This window comes from Dromiciops gliroides, chromosome 6 (genome assembly GCF_019393635.1).
Source record: "Dromiciops gliroides isolate mDroGli1 chromosome 6, mDroGli1.pri, whole genome shotgun sequence".
Lineage (NCBI taxonomy): Eukaryota > Metazoa > Chordata > Mammalia > Microbiotheria > Microbiotheriidae > Dromiciops > Dromiciops gliroides.
Genome location: NC_057866.1, coordinates 252096232 through 252116316, shown reverse-complemented (window position 1 = coordinate 252116316; position 20085 = coordinate 252096232). Strand labels below are relative to the sequence as shown.

The window sequence follows — 20085 nt, the reverse complement described above, 5'->3', positions numbered from 1 at the left end:
TCTCTGAGATACCTTTCTCCTGCACTGATTTTTAGCATGTGACCACTCCATATCTTCATCCCAACCTTAAGACCATAAATCTTGCTGGAGCTAGTACTGTATGAATACAGAAATATGATTAGAAAAAGACTAAAATTTCCATATATTAACAAGGAGGAGAAACAAATATTTGGAGGAGTTTTAAATTTCTTTTTGTTATGAATTGAACCATATATTTTAAAGACAATTTCCTAGAAATGGATGAAAAAGTAGTTCTGAGAAGCACTTATTTAATTTTATAGGTTTCTATTTTTTGTTTGCAATTTTTTTTGTAATCTCAAAAAAGTATGCAATTTCAGAAGTAAATCTCTTTAGTCTTATACAGTTCGTTCTCAGGAACCAGATATTTAATGTTCTCCACTGTTTTCACTTTTTAATATTCAAGATGTTTTACCAACTGGCATTTCACATCTTTTATTTTAGTTATTGGCAATGCTGCTGAAAAAGAAACGTTCTCTTCTTAATAGCCACATTCTCCATCTGACTTTTTCTTTGGTGGGAACTGTTGATAGTGGACACGAGACATCCATCATTCCAAACTCAACTGCCTTCCAGGATTTGCTTTGTGATTTTGAAGTATGTAAAAAATAATAATGCATAATTTTATCATCAGCCAATGAATTTCACTAATTATTTTGATAAAATGAGGGGAATAAAATTTATAAACTAAAGAGTGTTATTCATCAGTCATTTTAGTCAGTGATTGCTCTATGTAGACCTTTGTCCTAGGTGCTGGGGTAGATCCAAAGTGTAGATAAAATATGGTGTCTGCCTTAATGGAAGTTATGGTCTATAAACTAAATGAATTTTCCTGCAATCACCACTGTTAATTTTATATTACAGGTCTGGCTTCATGCACCATATGAGTTACACCTTTCTTTATTTGAACACTTCATCGAGCTACTCACAGAGTCCAGGTATTAGTTATTACCCATGTTTTAGACTAAAAATTTTCAGTAGGTAAAGGAATTTTTTGGTACAGAGATGAAGCCAGAAGTGTTCATTAAAACTGCTTTCTCTTTCAGTGAAGCCTCAAAGAATGCTAAATTAATGAGGGAATTTCAGTTAATCCCAAAGCTGCTACTTACACTTCGAGATATGTCTTTGTCCCAGCCCACCATTGTTGCTATTAGTAATGTGCTGAGCTACTTACTCCAAGGCTTCCCTAACAGCAATGACTTACTCAGGTAATACGAACTCTTGTCTGGCTTAAAAAAAAATGCAATGTGGTACTGAGGTAAAGTTGCTGTCAGGAAAAGTAATCTGTACACAGAATAGTCAGCACTAGGTGTGTGATTTAAAGGCATTTTAAATATAGACATTGATGCTGTGTTTTCAGATCTACAGTGTCCTATTGAAGAAGATAAATTATTGAATTCTTTACTTGAAATGTAAGAATTGATTGTCTATCTTTTTCATTACTTTCTCACTCATATACTTACAGAGTTCTTCCTTATGTCAATCAAAATTCTCTAATCTTTTCTTCCTTTTTTGGGGTAGGGGGGTGGTGGGGGTGACACTCTCAAGGGTAAATTAAGTTTTTTTTAAAAAAGAAAAAACCTATATGGCAAAATATTTATACAGCAAAATTGTACATAACCCTATGGGGGGAAAAGTGGATCTCCAATGGAACAGAGCATTTCTGATGAAAAGAACAAAGCTGAGTAGAAACTCTGAAATGCAACACAAGCCCAGAAAAACGTAGATGCAGTCGAGCCATTGGAAGGGGCTGCAGACGATGTAGTGCTAACATCATAATGGGAGATGTATAAGTGTCCTTTCAGAACTTTAATTTCTCCAGAGAATTTTGAGGAAGTTAAATAAAAACAGAACCTGTGGGTAGAGTGGTTCTATTCTGAAATTTGAAGAGGAGAATGACAGAGAAGAGAGGACAAAAGGAGGAATATAATAGTGAAGGAGGGAGTAGGAAGGGGGTAGAATTTGATATTTTCATAATTGGATTATGTGAAAATAGTATACAAACATGGATAAAGGGATAAGGAGGGAATGAACATCAGATTAACCTCTCACTCTTCTCTGAATTGGACAAAGGATGGCGCGCGCGCGCACACACACACACACACACACACGTGCTTGCATGCAGAGTTTAGCATAGATATGCACCAAACAACACAAAAAACAAGCTGGGAAGGGAAGGCTGAGGTGGGGAAGGAGGGAAGAACCATGAGCAAAACAAACTTCCTGCTCTCCAAGTAACAGGCAGAGTTGGGGCAGGGCAGGGAGCAAAGAACTGTAAGAAATGATGAAGAAAGGATTTCAGCTAATCTTGGGGTAGAATGAAGTGATTAAAAGTGAAGGGAATCAGGGGCAGCTAGGTGGTACAGTGGAAAGAGCACTGGCCCTAGATTCAAAAGGACCTAAGTTCAAATATGACCTCAGACACTTGACACTTACTAGCTGTGTGACCCTGGGCAAGTCACTTAACCCCATTGCCCTGTAAAAAAAAAAAAAAAAAGTGAAGTGAGTCAAAGCAGGAAAACAACTTACAAGAATAACAACATTGTAAAGAACAACAGGTGTGAAAGCCTGAAGATCTCTTCTCAATATAATGACCAGCCATTTCTTCAGAGCACCTATGTTGAAGCCTCCAGCCCACATCATGGGCAGAGGGTTGATGGATTCAAGGGGCAAAAGGAGTTAGGCATTTTTGAACATGGTTATTTTGTGTGACACATCCTTATTTGGTAAAAGGACTCTTTGCTGGTGATGGTGGTACTTGTTTTTCTTCCTCAGTTTTTAAGGAGGCTAATGGGTTATTAGCAATAGTCATGCTGAAAAAGAAAAAAAGAGTACCACTGAACAATTTTTTTTAAAATGCACATTAAAGAACGGAAGGTAGTTCAGAAGGAAGCACAGATGAGCAAGACATTTTTGAAAGGCACATCAATATTATTATCTATAATCTATTATAGGGGCAGCTAGGTGGCACAGTGGATAAAGCACTGGCCCTGGATTCAGAAGGACATGAGTTCAAATCTGGCCTCAGACACTTGACGCTTACTATCTGTGTGACCCTGGGCAAGTCACTTAACCCTCATTGCCCTGCGTCCCCCCCTCAAAAAATCTATTATATAGATTTTATTTAGTAAGTAAGTAGTATGAAATGAAAATCTAGGATTTCATATACACATGGCTAGCATTTTAAAACTATTTTTAAATTTTCTATTGGGCATATGGAAATGTTCTTTGGTGTAAAAGTTCAGAATAAAAAAATAAAATGTGAGACTGAACTTAAAGAGACATAGGAGTTCGATATATAAATTTGGAGGCATATGGTAATGGAAATAACAGCTAACATTTCCATAGCTCTTTAAGATTTACAAAGTGTTTTACATAAGTTATCTCGTTTCATCCTCACAACAACTCTGTGATTTAGATGCTCTTTTTATCTCCATTTTATAGATGGGGAAATTCAGCCTGAAAGAGGCCAGAGTCATTTAACTAGTATGTATCTGAGGCAGCACTTGACCTCAGATCTTCTTGACTCTAAAGCCAGCACACTATAACACCAAGGTACCTTTAGTGAAGCCTTGGGAATGGATGAGATGGTTCTGGGGGCAAGTTTAGTGTGAAAAGAAAAAATGACCAAGGGTTCAATCTTAGGGAGCAAGAGGAAAAAAATGCAAAGATAACCTCTGAATGGTAAGATAAGAATTGAATCAGGAATGTGGGAGCTGTCATAGATGTTGAGGAAGGTAAACACTGGAAAAGGGCCATTGCTTTGGACATGTAAGAATTCACTGGGTTTGGGTTTCTTTCTTGTTATATGGATGGCTGTCCTGGAGAGGGGAGAACAAGGACTATCCTGGGAAATACAGACAAAATAAAGACAAAAAATAATAAGAACTTAAAAAAAAAATAACTCATTGATCGTGGAGAAAGTTTTAATGGATTGGCAAAAAGAGAAGCTAGCTTAGAGGTGATTGAGGAGTCCACGGGTAATGAGGAAGCAGAGAAAGTATAGACCACTCTTTATGGAAGGTTGGGAGGACAGATGATACATATGATGCCTTGAACATATAATAAAATCAAAGGAAGGATTTACAGTTTTGTTTTTAGGCTAGGGTAGACCTAAGTTTATTTGTAGGTAGGGGGAAGAATGTAGGAAAGAAAGAGAAGGAAAATGAGAGGGCTTGACCATTGAAATAAGATGCAACAGAATCAGGGACAAGGTGGAGTGCTTAGTTTTGGCAAAAAGGTAGGGCCACTTCTTTATCTGAAACTTGAGGGAAGGAGAGCATAGGTGAAGCCCAAAGGTTCTGAGGAATGAGAGAAGGGATGTAATGGAATTTAAGACAAATGATGTTAATCTCAGATGAAATTACCAGCCAAGGTGGAGGAAACTAATAGTTGGATCCTTGAAGTGGAGGTTTTACAACAGCTCAGTGTAAAGTAATGTAATAGAGTTGATCAGAAATGAATGTTAAAAGGATTCTATACCATGCTGAGGGATGAATTAAATGAAGGTTATGGAACTTGAAATTATTCATACTTGATATGCTGCATATTTCTACACAGTCAGCTGTCGTTAGTTTTATTCTTGCATCTTCCAAACTTACAAACAACTGTTAGTTATTGCTTTGATTCCTATGTACTTTGAAACCAATGGAAGCTGAGCTGAATCATGAGTTTTCAAATAGTATTTATTAAGCACCAAATGCTAGTCACTGCTGGAAATAGTGTCTTGTCATGGTGACATGGATAGCATTCCTTATTTTGTTTTTCCTACATTTGCAGGTTTGGACAGTTCATTGCTTCCACTTTGCCAACATTTGCTGTCTGTGAGAAATTTGTAGTTATGGAAATAAACCATGAAGAAAAGCTGGACACAGGTAAGAATTCTAGCATTTGAAAAATAACAGTAGTAGGGAAGTTTATTTTGACAGGCCAAAATGAGATCTGAAATGCTATTGTTAGTAACTCTTTTGTTTTCTCTATTTGGCAGAGCAGGTGTTGACTTGCATTGGTGGAACTAGTTTCCTCATCAGAAATTGCCTGCATTGATGACATTAGAGGTCTGATGCAAAAACAACGTCATCTCAAAAGGATGTCATATTTATATAAATAAAATAAACATGAAGGACAGTAAAAAGACATTATTGTATTTCATGTGTGAGCAAAGTGCCTGACACATGGTATGCACCTAAACATTTATTGATTTTAAAGTGGGGCAGCTAGATGGTGCAGTGGATAGAGCACTGGCCCTGGAGTCAGGAGGACCTGAGTTCAAGTCCAGCCTCAGACACTTAACGCTTACTAGCTGTGTGACCCTGGGCAAGTCACTTAACCCCAATTGCCTCACTAAAAAAGAAAGAAAGAAAGAAAGAAAGAAAGAAAGAAAGAAAGAGAGAGAAAGAAAGAAAGAAAGAAAGAAAGAAAGAAAGAAAGAAAGAAAGAAAGAAAGAAAGAAAGAAAGAAAGAAAGAAAGAAAGATAGATTTTAAAGTACCTTGAAAAGATAATGCAGAAATTTGAAAGGAGGAGGGAAAATGACTGAAATTACTTTGTTTTATTCCCTGTCCAGCAGTTTTATAGATCTCCTTTTATGTAGATACTGTAGAACACTGCAGTGTATCTACACATAATTTAGTGGATTTCTATCCTAGACTCCTACACAGCAAGATATACTATACTTTTTTCATCTTGATTTCCACAGGGAACTCTTTAAGAAATAAAAGACATGACTCATCCCTTCAAGTAGCTTGTATACTATTTGGGAATATACCATTTACAGATTCGATGAAAGGATTATAACTTTAGGGTTGGAAGGGACCTTTGAGGTCATTTAGTGTACCTTTTTCAGTTTAGAGATGACCAAGTTGAGCCTACAGACATGTAATTGACTTGCACAAAATCATATAGCTAGCAAGTGGCAGGACCCAGGTCCAGACCCTCTGCCTTTAGGAAACATCCTCTGACATCTAATCCTGCATTCCTAAGAGAGCATGTTGAGATAGCGCCAATGCATATAATGCATTCTAGGCCCTTCTGTCTTCCAGTATCTCCCAAAGTCTGTTCAAGTTCATGTTCATTATTTCCATGACACTATCTATCCATCTCATTCTCTGCTGTTGCCTTTTCATTTTGCCTTCATTCCTTCCCAATATCAGTCTTTTCCCATGAGTCCCCTTAGAGCTTCATCTTCAGTGTTTGCCCTTCCAATGAATTGACCTATATGATCTCCTTACTGGCCAAGAAACTATCAAAAATCTTCTCTAGCACCACAATTCAAAAGCATCAATTCTTTGGCACTCAGCTTTCCTCATAGACCAACTCTCACAGATATACGTTGTTATGGGACAAACCATGGCTTTGACTATAGAGACCTTTGTTGGCAGGGTGATGTCTCTGGTTTTTAGTTTGCTGTCCAGATTTGCCATAGCTTTCTTTCCAAGAAGCAAATGTCTTTTATTTTCATGGCTGGAGTTGCCATCTGCAGTGCTCTTTGATCCCAAGATTATAAAATCTGAAACAGTTTCCATTTCATCTCCCTCTGTTTTCCAGGAAGTAATGGCATCAGTTGCCAAGTTTTTAGTTTTTGTAATGTTAATCTTCAAGCCAGCTTTTACATTCTCCTCTTTCACCCTCATGAAGAGGCTTCTTAACTCTTTGTCACTTTCTGCCATCAGAATGATATCCTCTGCATATCTGAAATTGTTTGTATTTCTTAATTCTGGTTTTTGATTTATCCAGCCTGGCATTTCATATGATGTACTTTGTATATACGATAAATAAGATGACAACATAAAACCGTGCTGTACTCCTTTTCCAATCTTAAACCAATCAGTTGTGCCATGTTTGGTTTCAAACTGTTGCTTCTTGGCCTGGATACAGATTCCTCAGGAGACAAGTAAGGTGATCTGGTATTTCCATCTCTTTGAGGACTTGTGATTCATAGTCAAAGGCTTTCGTGTAGTCAGTGAAGCAGAAAAAGATATTTTTCTGGAACTCCCTTGCTTTCTCCATAATCAAGAGAATGTTGGCAATTTGGTCTCTAGTTCCTTTGCCTCTTTGAAAACTAGCCTACTCTTCTGCTGACTTTTGGTTCACATATAGCAGAAGCTTAGCTTGCAGAATCTTAAGCATAACCTGACTAGTGTGTGAAAGGTGTGTAGCTCAGTAATTTGAAAACTCTTCAGCATTGCCATTCTTTAGGATTGGGACATAAACTGATCTTTTCTACTGCAATGGCAAAATTTGAATTTTCCAAAATTTGAGTTGTTTTCCAAATTTCTTGGCCTATTGAAGTGAAGAACTTTAACAGCATCATCTTTTAGGGTTTTAAATAGCTCATTTGGAATCCCATCACCTCCACTAGCCTTATTGTTAGCAATGTTTCCTAAGGCCCACTTGACTTCATTTTCCAAGATGTTAAGATTTTTCTTGTGTAGTTTTTCTGTGTATTCTCCACATCTCTTCTTAATCTCTTCTACTTCTGTTAAGTCCTTACCATTTTTGCCTTTTATCATGATCATTTTGGATTATATACTTTGGCTTCAATCTGACTTTGATATTGACCATTTGTTAATGTCCATGTAGAGTTGCCTTTCGGCTAGTTGATAACATTAGCACCTGAGAGTATAGTTGGGGTAGGGAATGAGGAGCCAAGGATAATGCCAAACTTAGGAACCTCCGGGTCTGGACAAATAGTGGGTGTTTTTGACAGAAATAGGAAAGTTTGGAATAGGGTAGGGTTTGATGAGAAAGAGAATTGTTTTGTACATGTTAATTTTGAGATTTTCGAAATCTCAAAGTCTTTGAGTTCTGGGGCATCCAGTTTGCAATGTGATGATGTAATTGATGAGATAGGATTGAAACTCAGGAGAGATATTTAGGCTGTATAAATAGAGGTATATCTCTCTTCCCCTCCTCAGTCATAGACTATGCCAAGGAATAAAGAACCTTCTTTCAACAAATATTTTTTCCTCTCTGTCTCTACAATTCCCCTTTTCTCCACTTCTCCTCTGCTTTGTTCTCTTCCCCTTCCCCTTTTCCTATTTCCTTTATCTCTTCTAATTCCTCTCTAACTTCCAGAAATGTTTTTCTTCCCCCACCCCATTTGTGTTAACTTTTCACCCCCTTTGGGTGTTATTTTTCTTTTCTTTCCCCTTTCTTCTTTGCTATCTTTTCTTTTTATACTTCCATCTATTTTTCTCATTATTTTTCCCTGGCCCACCATCTCTTCTCTTTATCCCTTGTTCCATAATTGTATACATTATGGGAAAGAAGTATATTTACACCCACCCACATAATTACATTATTGTGGAGTTTTGTTTTGTTTTACTTCTGTGTCAAGAAGTTGATTATTTTTCCTGTCAATCAATTTTCCTTTATAGGAAGAAAATTATTTTGATCCCTGTATAAGAGCAACCAATAGCATCATCAATACCTTATGATTTTTCTGTTTTCCTTGTTATTTGTGAAAGTTTTTCTAGATCAAAGCATCTTAAACTGTGGGTCTTGACCCCATATGGGGTCGAGTAACTGAATGTGGGGGTTGTGAAAAATTTGGCAACAGTAAAAGGTTACATATACTTATTTTATATGTCTATAAACCTGGGGTTGTATAAAAATTTCTCTGGCAAAAAGGGGTCCCAGGTGGAAAAAGCTGAAGAAGCCCTGTTCTAGATGACTTGGGGAAGAAAATCCTGCGATTTCAGTGCCCAGAAAGCATTGGCTGTCTCCCATAAAGAGTTCAATGACTCTCTTTTCTTTCTCAGGAACTGAGGAAGATTTTGGAGGTCTTGTATCTGCTAATCTCATCCTTTTAAGAAACAGACTCTTAGATATTCTACTCAAACTCGTCTATTCATCCAAGGAAAAGACAAGCATTAATATACAGTAAGTCAAACGCCCTCTTGAAATTGCATGCAGATTGTTCCTATATTCTCATTAGTTTGATGTACTTCCAAAATTAACAGAAAACTCAAACCAGCCTAGTCTAAATGAACCCCGAAACTAATTTTGGAACATGATCCTCTTCCCCTTGTAGAGCTTGTGAAGACCTGGTCAGGACGCTGGGTTTTGACTGGCTCCTGATGTTTACTGAGGAACATTTGCACTCAACTACAGTGACTGCAGCCATGAGGATTCTGGTTGTCCTGCTGAGTAATCAGTCTGTTCTCATCAAGTTTAAAGAAGGACTCAGTGGTGGAGGCTGGCTTGAGCAGACGGATTCTGTCTTGACCAACAAAATTGGCACTGTGCTAGGTATGAAACTTTTTACCTAGAAGGAGAGGATTTTACGGGCTGTCTGACCTCAGAGACAACTTGTACCTGCTGGTCCTTAGTCTCATGGAGTCTGTGGTCCATGTGGCTTGGTAATACCTCTCTGACTTAGGCTCAAGTCACAGGGCATTCTCGGTGGTAAAAACAAAACAAAACAAAACAAAACAAAAAACCATGTCTGGGTCATTCTTTCCCAGCCCAGTTCAGAAACTGGGAATTTCTAAAGTAAATTGGGGTCCAGGTGTACAGTCGTTCACCAAATCATTGGGTAAATCCTCAGCAAGGATTAATTGAGCATCTGCTAGGCACCAGGCACCATACCAAGTGTTGGGGGCATAGAGCAAAGCAAGATTAGTTCTTGTCCTGAAGGAGATAATGGTCTGATTGGGAGAGGGACATAGGATAACATCCAGACAACTATCTACAAACAAGTCGTGTGTGTGTGTGTGTGTGTGTGTGTGTGTGTGTGTGTGTGTATACATACAGAGACATATATCTATATTACTATTTCTCTATATATGTATATATCCACATACACATACATTTCAATAGATAGATATAGGTATCTGTGTGTCTGTCTGTGTGTGTGTATGTGTTGGAAATAATCTCATAGGAAGAACCCTAGCATTAAAGAGGACCAGGAGAGGCAGGTGTGATTTTAGCCGACGAAAGCCAAGAGGTGGAGATGAGGAGGGAGAGCATCCCATGTTTGGGGGATAGACAGAGAAAATGTATGGAGTTTTGAGATAGAATGTGCAAGGAGTGTGAAGGAGGCTGGAAGGGTAGGAAGGGACAGGTTGTGGAGGGCTTTAAAATCCAAACTGAAGATGTTATATTTTATCTTGGAGAAGATAGGGAGCTGCTGGAGTTGATGGAGTCGAGGCATGACTTGGTCAGATCTACACTTTAAGAAACTCACTTTGCTAGATGAGGGAAGGAGGTTCTGGAGGAGGCTGGTGGAAGGCTGACCAGCGAGCCATTGCAGTAGTACATGTGTGAGATGATGAGGGCTTGCTCCAGGGTGGCGGCTGTGTCAGAGGAGAGAAGAGAGGAGTATGTCGGAGATTTTATAAAGGCAGAATGGATAGGACTTTGCAACTGATTGAATATGGAATGAAGTGTCTGAGGTGACACTTGGCTTCCAAGCCTGGGGAACTAAAAGGACGGTGGTGTCATGAGCAATAATTGGAACTTAGGAAGAGGGTAGGATTTTGGAAAAAGGCTAATGAGCAGGGCAGGTAGGTGGCGCTATAGTGGATAAAGCACCAGCCTTGGATTCTGGAGGACCTGAGTTCAAATCCAACCTCAGACACTTGACACTTGCTAGCTGTGTGACCCTGGGGAAGTTACTTAACCTTCATTACCCTGCCAAAAAAAAAAAAAAAAAGGCTAATGAGATTTGTTTTGGAAATGTGGAGATTAAGGATGTGGGAACTGCAGTTGGAAATATTTATTCTAGCAGACAAAGAATTGCATGGAAAGAGAACAAGACTTCATCTGAACAGAAATGCCCAATAAAGCAATGGGAAGCATTGTCCCACACATTCTGAACTAGCTTCTGTTTGTGACCCCTCTCCCCAACTCTGAGCACTTTAGTACTCTACCTCTTGGTAGAGAGCTTGGTTTTTATCTGCATCTATAACTGGCCACTTCCTGCTCATTAGGCCTCAGGTCCTTTCTAAGTTCCTAATCACAAAGGAGCAGAGACCTTCCTTCCTTCCCCTCATTCCCAGGCCTCTCCATCAGCATCTTGGCCTCTTGTAAAGGACTTTTGTGCTTCAGGCCTGAGTATTTTCATATTTGTAATCTTAGTCTATCACAGCTATCTTTGCCAGTTAGTCTAGCTAACCATAAGTATTCTGTTGTAAAGCTGAATGAGTGCCACTGAAATCACTTAACCATTTTAAGCTGAATCTCTCTCAGGGTGCATTACAAGGTATTTCACTTTCAGTACTGTGGACCCCACATGAGCTATCTGCAATTGCACTTATTTCTCCACAAGAGGCAGAAAGGAGGCAGGGGCTGTGGAGAGAGGACTGGGTTTGGAGTCGGGAAGCCCTGAGTTCAAAGTAAATTACTTCACTCTTGTCTGCCTCGGTTTCCTCTTCTGTAAAATGGCGATAAAGAGCCACTGCGTCACAGGCTTGTTGTGAGGTTCAAATGAGATAATCACTGTACAGCCCAGAGCACAGTGCCTGGTGCATGGCTTCCCCCGTTCTTCACAAGCCCCTTCTTTTTATAGCTAGAGGAATTGAGACACAGAGAGATGATGACTTACTTGTTCTAGCAGCTCACTAGTTGCCTTTTGTGTGCATTCTACATTCTATATGAAGCTTCTTGAGTAAAGAAATAGAAGTGGTTAAGGGCTTTTCCACAGAGACCTCCAACCAGACAAACCCCTTAGATGGATATTATAAAGGAAACTCACACGTGAGACATAAGTCACATTTGAGGACTTCAGGGGGCTTCTTTCTGTGATTTGTCCTCAAAATGTCTAGATTCTAATGGAGGTGTCAGGATGCCCTAAATGTTCAAGATAGAAGCAGAAACTCAGCCGTGCAGATGCATAGAGACCTAGATTCAAGCTCTAACAGAGGAAATGGGTGATTGATTCTGCCCTTTGGATGCAGGACAGCTGTCTGCCATGCAAATGGACAGTTCTAATAACTGATTCAGATTTGCCTTAGAAGGCTACATATGAATGAATTTTTAAAAGCACCAGTTCCTGGGGCAGCTAGGTGGTACAGTGGATAGAGCACCGGCCCTGGATTCAGGGGGACCTGAGTTCAAATCCAGCCTCAGACACTTGACACTGACTAGCTGTGTGACCCTGGGCAAGTCACTTAACCCTCATTGCCCCACACAAAAAAAAGAAGAACTGGCACTTAGTTTTGTCCTCATCTTTGTATCTCCTTTTCTTTAGGATTCAACGTGGGCAGAAGTGCTGGTGGCCGGTCAGCGATCAGGGAGATTAACAGGGATGCCTGTCACTTTCCTGGCTTTCCCCTTCTTCAATCTTTTCTCCCTAAGCACACGAATGTCCCTGCCCTTTATTTCCTCCTCATGGCCCTCTTTCTTCAACAGCCGGTCACTGAGCTGCCTGAAAACCTACAGGTCAGTGTACCTGTCATCAGCAGCCGATGTAATCAGGGTTGCCAGGTAGGAATTTATCTAACCGGGCACAACTGTCATTTGGGGTTGGGGATTGGAGGTGTGGGCTAGGCAGGAGGGAAGGAACAAACATACCAATGGGAATTATGGGTTAATTTCTTCAAAAGCAATTCTCTAGGTGACATGACATGATGGATAAAGCACCGACCCTGGATTCAGGAGGACCTGAGTTCAAATCTGATCTCAGATACTTGACACTTACTAGCTGTGTGACCCTGGGCAAGTCACTTAATCCCCGTTGTGCCCCACCCCCCCAAAAAAAAGTATTAATGAAAGCAATTCTCTACTAAATCTGTAAATTCTTTAGTATATGTATATAAAGATGACATAGAAATTTGGAGATATCCTTACTCTAAATTCAAAATAATGGTGACTTTTTTCCTACTTATACATTTAAAGTAATTATAAATAGAAGTACATATTTCCCTGTATGTGTATGATATGTTAATCAGAAAGTCAGCACTGAAATAACCATTTTTACTGCTGACCTAAATAATTTTGTGGGATTTTATTCTTTATTTTTAGAATATAGCTTTCTTTTTTTTGTTTGTTTTTTTGTGGGATAGTGAGGGTTAAGTGACTTGCCCAGGGTCACACAGCTCGTAAGTGTTACAGCACCTCTTAGAACATAGCTTTCTTTTGAAAAACTAGAAATTAAGAATTTAATTTGGTGCATCTGCGAATGAGTTGTGCTATTGAAAAAATATCATGTTATTATAGAAATAAGATTCGAAACCATTTCTGATTGTTAAAAAGTTAATATTAATTTTTAAAAGAGTTTAAAGTAAGATTATATCTAAGTTAAGGAAATAGAAGGCAAAGTAAAGCTTTCATGCTTTCTGATTTTCTTACAATTGTAAGTACAAACTCAGTAGGTCAATCAGTCAGTATTTATCAAGCACCTAACTACCAGACATCATGTTCAGCACTGGGGATACAAAAAGAAACAAAAGGCAATCCTTGCCCACAAGGAGCTTGCAATCTAATGGGGAAGAAAACATGCAAAGATATTCAAAGCAATCTATCATAAGAATAAAGAGGAAGTAATTAACAGAGAGTAGGAACTGGAATTGAGAGAGGTTGGACCAGACTTCTTGTAGAAAGTGGAGTTTCAGATAAGTTTCAGACAAGACAGATCATTCTAGCATGCATGGAAAGGATTTTCAACTCAGCATAAACACTTCAAAGTGCTAATGCTATCTTAGTCAATTCCAGTAGTTTGTGATCCCTTTAAAATTAAAGTCCTCAACCCTGAGTTCTAACATTGGCCTAATAAATGAGTGAGTAGGGCAGCTAGGTGGCACAGTGGATAGTGCACCAGCCCTGGAGTCAGGAGGACCTGAGTTCAAATCCGGCCTCAGACACTTAACACTTACTAGCTGTGTGACCCTGGGCAAGTCACTTAACCCCAATTGCCTCACACACAAAAAAAAAATAGTATAAATGAGTGAGTGACCTCTAAGAGATCATTTGGATATCATAGCAATTATTTTACATGCTTTTATTGTCCAAAAAACAGTTTGACAAAACTGCTTTGACTGAAGCAAACCCCTACAACCACATCTTACTTTAGTTTCAAGAATTTCTGTGAGCAGCATGAAAATGAATTAGAAAGTTGTTTGTTTGTCGGGGAGGTGTTCATTCAAATGATTTTCTAATTGTGAATCAAGTGAGAAAGTTGTTGTGCTTTAAATTCAGCAGTTAGCCAATATAGTTCCCTATGATTTCATTTCTTTGATCATCAGGTTAATTTGTTCTGGAATTTTTCATTTGTAATAATTTATTAGGAAGAATATACATGATTTTTAAAAATATAGTCTATGTTGGCAAGAGTAAACGAATACATAAGAAAAAATGTCCTGGTTAGTATTTTTATACAGTTTATCTTTTTAGATAAAAAGGTCCCATAGGATATAGGAGAAAGTGAAGTTTGCCTCTCATTCTGTCTCTTCACACTAGTTAAAACTACATAATTGTGATTATTGAACCAACATCAATCTAGTCATTTAAAGAACTTTATTTTAAAGGGATTAAAATATTAGATGTCAGGGGGCAGCTAGGTGGCGCAGTGGATAAAGCACCGGCCCTGGAGTCAGGAGGACCTGAGTTCAAATCCGGCCTCATACACTTAACACTAGCTGTGTGACCCTGAGCAAGTCACTTAACCCCAATTGCCTCAAAAAAAAAAAAGGGAAAGAAAGAAAGAAAAAAATATTAGATGTCTGGGTTCCTACTGAAGAAAAGACTCTGTAGCTGATTATTACTTTACCCCCATAGTTCGATTTGGATTCCATCTGGACATTTATCTTTGGAGTTCCTGCCTCCAGTGGAACTGTGGTCTCTTCAATCCACAACGTTTGTACGGAAGCTGCTTTTTTGTTGCTGGGAATGCTTCGCAGCATGCTAAATTCAGTAAGTATGATGCAGCGAGAAATATTAATTACTCTCCATCTGCCTCTATTATTTTGAATAGAAAACGCTTAATCAAAATGGTCCACTGTACCATAGATTTTCTGTATCCCTTTGAGAATCTCATTCCCACAATTTTCATCTCCATGATAGTAATATCTTACATTGATATAGGAGAACCTTATCAAAGCATTTATTTCAATATATGGTATTTTTATTATCCTTCTCTTAGAAATAAGGAAATCAGACGTTATGAGGGACAATGCCTACCTAATACCTATAATATAAAGTTATTCATGAAGCATTTTCCAAATCTGTCAGTCAAAAACTGTCTTGTTTACTAAGTTTTCGAATGCTGGGAGTCTATGGGGATAGTGGGTACACATGTAGAGAACAAAAGAGGGCAAAGTGGGTTCTGCTCCTGGTGACTAGAAGTCATTTTCTCCCTTCAGATTCCCATTAGATGTCCCTTTCTGATGGGCACCAAGGGTTACCTTCCTAACATCCTGAAACTGCTTTTCTCCAGTGTCTAGTTTGTCATGTGTTTCTCAGATCCTGTTGTAGATGCTATCATTAGCCACTGCTGTCTGAGGAATACTACTACCAGTTCGAATTGCCAGTGGGTCATCTCTGGCTCTGATGGAGCTCTTGAACTGACAAGGTTTCAGGAAGAGTAGGTAGGGAAGACAGGACTCTCTTCCAACCCTTGAGGCTTCCCTCTCCCTGGCCTGGCTAAAGCTATTTTACCACCAGACTGACTGACCTGCTATTAGAACTCCAGATTTTGTTCTATCTTACTAGGTGGGTTGTACTTAGGCCCTGGGACAATATGCCAGCAAATTATTAATGAAAGGATGGTCATTGGGTTATCTCTAAGACCAAAGACTCCTAATGGTGGTGGGGTCATAGCTTATATGCATTTCAAAGAGGAGGTGTTTCTGAGGGATGCCTAATTACTTCTTATTAGTCACCTTAATTTGGAGGGGGACTATATTAAAATGAAGGGCTGATAGCAGACTGACCCCCCACCCTAACCTAGGGTTAACTTTCAATCTTCACCCCAGACCAAATTTGTATTGCCTTAATCAGAATTTAGAAGAGTCATTCTTATCAAGATTCCTAAAAGTTTATAGCCATGACCAGGGCCAAGGAGGGCATCTTAACTTATAGGTTTATAGCCTTGACCTGGACTAAGCAGAGTTGACTTTATTTTATCATGAAGGGCTTTGGAATGTGGGGAAGTCAGGATAATATCTCCAAGATATTAATTACAAAAATCATTTCTCACAGCCCAGAACTCTTTCTAATTCTTTCAGCCAATCCCAAGGTATTTCCTTAGTGGTGTCATCTGCTCTCATCAGATGATTAAAGCACTTTACTCCTTCCAAATTGATTAAGGACTTGTTTACTCCAGGTTTATGCTTTATTTTAATTGCAAAGTCTGAGCCTTCTGGTTTTTTTAAATTAATTTGGGTGGTAGTGTTTTGGTATTTTTTAATGCTCCACTCTTACATAATGTAGTCTTATCAATGTTATGGTAAATTTGTCTCAAAGGTTTATGATGTTTGTTTTATGGCATTTTTTCTTAATAGCTTCCATTATGTAACAATTTAATCTGTGACAAAGCATTTTCATAACAACCACCTTCTGAGAAAGGTGGTGCAAAGCTTCTTTTGCTGAGCACAGATGTAGAGCCTGCTTTCGAAAGATGAGGCCCACAGAGTTAAAATGGCAAATGCCCAAGGTCACACAATAGTGAAGCCTGGATTTAATCCCCGGCATCTGGTTCTTCCATTCTACATTGTCGATAGTGAAGGTCTGTGTGCTTAAAAATATTTCCCCCCAGAATGCCTGAAATTCTGACACACATATAAAACTGGCAGGATCACAGGTGTGGACAGCAATCATTCTTACCATATGCAGATTAGAGAATAACACAGCCATTTGTCGCAGGTACCTTTAAATGGTAGCTCATATTTATGTAATGCTTTATGGTATACCAAGTACCAAGAAACTGAAGCTTGTAGTACTTTTTTCAGTTACACAAATAAACATCAACACTAGACTGTGGAATTGGAATCATCCAATTTTAGGTCCCATGTGCTTCCCTTTAAACCAGATTGCCTCACAAAGCAAAGACAAAAATCAAAGTCCCTGTACCCTGTACATAGAAACATTTTTACCAGGTGATACAGTCAAAAACCCTTGGATTTGGGGTCATTTTATATAGCCACATGGGTAGCAATTTTGGTGGGGTGGGGCAATGAAGGTTAAGTGACTTACCCAGGGTCACACAGCTGGTAAGTGTCAAGTGTCTGAGGCTGGATTTGAACTCAGGACCTCCTGAATCCAGGACCGGTGCTTTATCCACTGCGCCACCTAGCTGCCCCCATGGGTAGCACTTAAAAATATATTTTAACTGTTTTTCATGAAAATCTTGAAAAAGTACACTTCTTGCTTCCTGGCCTTTTTGAACAGAGCACATTGAACATCAAGTTTTTGCTGACTCTGGGCAATATTATGTACCTCAGTTATTGTACTATAGCCTACTACATAGTACTATTGTTTAATATATGTGTATTATATTGTATTATAATATATAGTATGTGGGGCTTATTGAGGTAACCTTTCCTTACACTAAATGATCCTAGACTTCTGTGATGTTAGAGAGAATAGGGAATTAGGGGATCAGAGATAACTGCTACTCTACAGCTGGGGAAGCATGAGCAAATATGCACCAACATACCTTGAAATGACCCTTACTTTATTTTTATGTCTTACAGTCTAATGGGGGAGACAAAATAAAAATGAATATTTACAAAGCAAGCTTATATCCAAGATAAATTGGATGTGATTAACAGAAAGAAGGCACTAGATTAAGAGGGATTGGAAAAGGTTTCCAGGAAAAGAAGAAATTTCAGCTGGGACTTAAGAAAGGGCAATAAGGGTATTGGGCAGCTAGGTGGCACAGTGGATAGAGCACTGGCCCTGGAGTCAGGAGGATCCGAGTTCAAATCCGGCCTCAGACACTTGACACTAGCTGTGTGACCTTGGGCAAGTCATTTAACCCTCATTGCCCAATCAAAAAGAAGAAGAAGAAGAAGAAGAAGAAGAAGAAGAAGAAGAAGAAGAAGAAGAAGAAGAAGAAGAAGAAGAAGAAGAAGAAGAAGAAGAAGAAGAAGAAGAAGAAGAAGAAGAAGAAGAAGAAGAAGAAGAAGAAGAAGAAGAAGAAGAAGAAGAAGAAGAAGAAGAAGAAGAAGAAGAAGAAGAAGAAGAAGAAGAAGAAGAAGAAGAAGAAGAAGAAGAAGAAGAAGAAGAAGAAGAAGAAGAAGAAGAAGAAGAAGAAGAAGAAGAAGAAGAAGAAGAAGAAGAAGAAGAAGAAGAAGAAGAAGAAGAAGAAGAAGAAGAAGAAGAAGAAGAAGAAGAAGAAGAAGAAGAAGAAGAAGAAGAAGAAGAAGAAGAAGAAGAAGAAGAAGAAGAAGAAGAAGAAGAAGAAGAAGAAGAAGAAGAAGAAGAAGAAGAAGAAGAAGAAGAAGAAGAAGAAGAAGAAGAAGAAGAAGAAGAAGAAGAAGAAGAAGAAGAAGAAGAAGAAGGAGGAGCAATAATTGGAGCTGAGGAAGGAGAGCCTTCTGGGCATGGGCAACTGCTGGAGAAAATGCCCAGAAAATGTCTCTTGTATTTTATTCTAATTTGTCTTTGATTTTTCTACAGAAAAGTTTCTATGAAAATCAAAGAAGGAGCAATTTTAAATATCCATATTGCATGGGGAGGAGTCTGTTTTTGCAACATATAAATATTTCATGATATAATAGCATCAAATTATATTTGTGCTGTTATGTGCATGTTGAATATGTTTTCAGTCAGTTTCTCATCATACTTTTAAACAGTAGCACTTCCATACCCTTATTCTTTATTCCTCTTTTTGCTTCCATAACAGCCTTGGCAATCAGAAGAAGAAGGATCTTGGCTCAGAGAATATCCTGTTACCTTGATGCAGTTTTTTAGATACTTGTATCACAATGTTCCAGACCTCAGTTCAATGTGGATGAGCCCAGAGTTTCTGTGTGCATTAGCAGCCACCGTCTTCCCCTTCAACATCCGACCTTACTCTGAGATGGTAAGTGTTGGAAGAATTTTCAGAGTCCTGGCTAGCCACTGCATGAATAAACCAACACAGGCTATAGACAGACAGGTACATAGTTTATCCACTCAAGAATGTGACACACCTTGGGCAGCTAGGTGGTGCAGTGGATAAAGCACCAGTCCTGGAGTCAGGATGGCCTGACTTCAAATCTGACCTCAAACACTTGACATTTACTAGCTGGGTGACCCTGGGCAAGTCACTTAACCCCCATTGCCCTGCCAAAAAAAAAAAAAAAACAGGAAGAAGAATGTGATGCACCCTATCAGGTGAGGGACATGTGTCTCTCGGTTGTCATCATATACATACATACACACACACACACACACACATACATACACACATATAAATATGTCTGTCAATCAATCTTTTATGAAGCAGCCCAAATGTCAGCCTTTGATAACTTTATACTCAACCTATAACTGATAATTTCATTTTCTGGAATATCTCCAAAACCCCAAACATTTAATCTTATTTCCTCCCATATGACTGGGGGCCCCATTCTTTTCCTTTCAAACCATTCTTACCAATTTTCTCATGGTAGATTTTATAATTCCTCACTGCTGAGTTGAACTATGTATTCCAACCACTTAGAAGATTCCATGTGACCTACAATTTTGGAATCAAAGCTCTAATTAATTATTTGTAAATTTTTTTTGTGCTTGTCAAGCATGACCCATCTAAGAGATTGAAAATTTTAGGATTTTATCATTTTCAACAGTAGAAATATGAGACATCATTAGTTGTAACAGATTTGTTTCTATTTGATTTTTCTTTATCTGCCCTAATGTCAAAGAAAATCAATAATAAGCTGTGATGTGGACAGTGGATTTCTGTGTCCTATTGTTTCCTGTTATGCTCCAGGCCAGAATAATGTTTATATTCCCACATAGCAGCATGGCGTGGTGGATAGGGCACTAGACTCAGAAAGACCCAAGTTCACATTCCAACTTAAAAGTACTGGGGCCCTGGGGAACTTAACCTGTCTGTGCCTCAGTTTCCTCATCCACAAAATGAAGGGGTTGTACTCCAAGCCTTTGAGATTCCTTCCATCTCTAAATCTATCAGTATGACAGT

General features: G+C 38.7%; 1 protein-coding gene across 1 annotated transcript in view; it reads left to right on the top strand.

Moving 5' to 3' along the window:
- The window catches only part of WDFY3 (WD repeat and FYVE domain containing 3), a 332419-nt gene that overhangs the window by 218185 nt on the left and 94149 nt on the right, over positions 1 to 20085 (top strand). The window contains 9 exon segments of the mRNA XM_043973480.1: positions 463 to 615; positions 883 to 956; positions 1065 to 1226; positions 4798 to 4892; positions 8780 to 8900; positions 9052 to 9269; positions 12211 to 12446; positions 14736 to 14870; positions 18805 to 18984. Of these exon segments, the coding sequence (XP_043829415.1) occupies positions 463 to 615; positions 883 to 956; positions 1065 to 1226; positions 4798 to 4892; positions 8780 to 8900; positions 9052 to 9269; positions 12211 to 12446; positions 14736 to 14870; positions 18805 to 18984 (1374 nt within the window).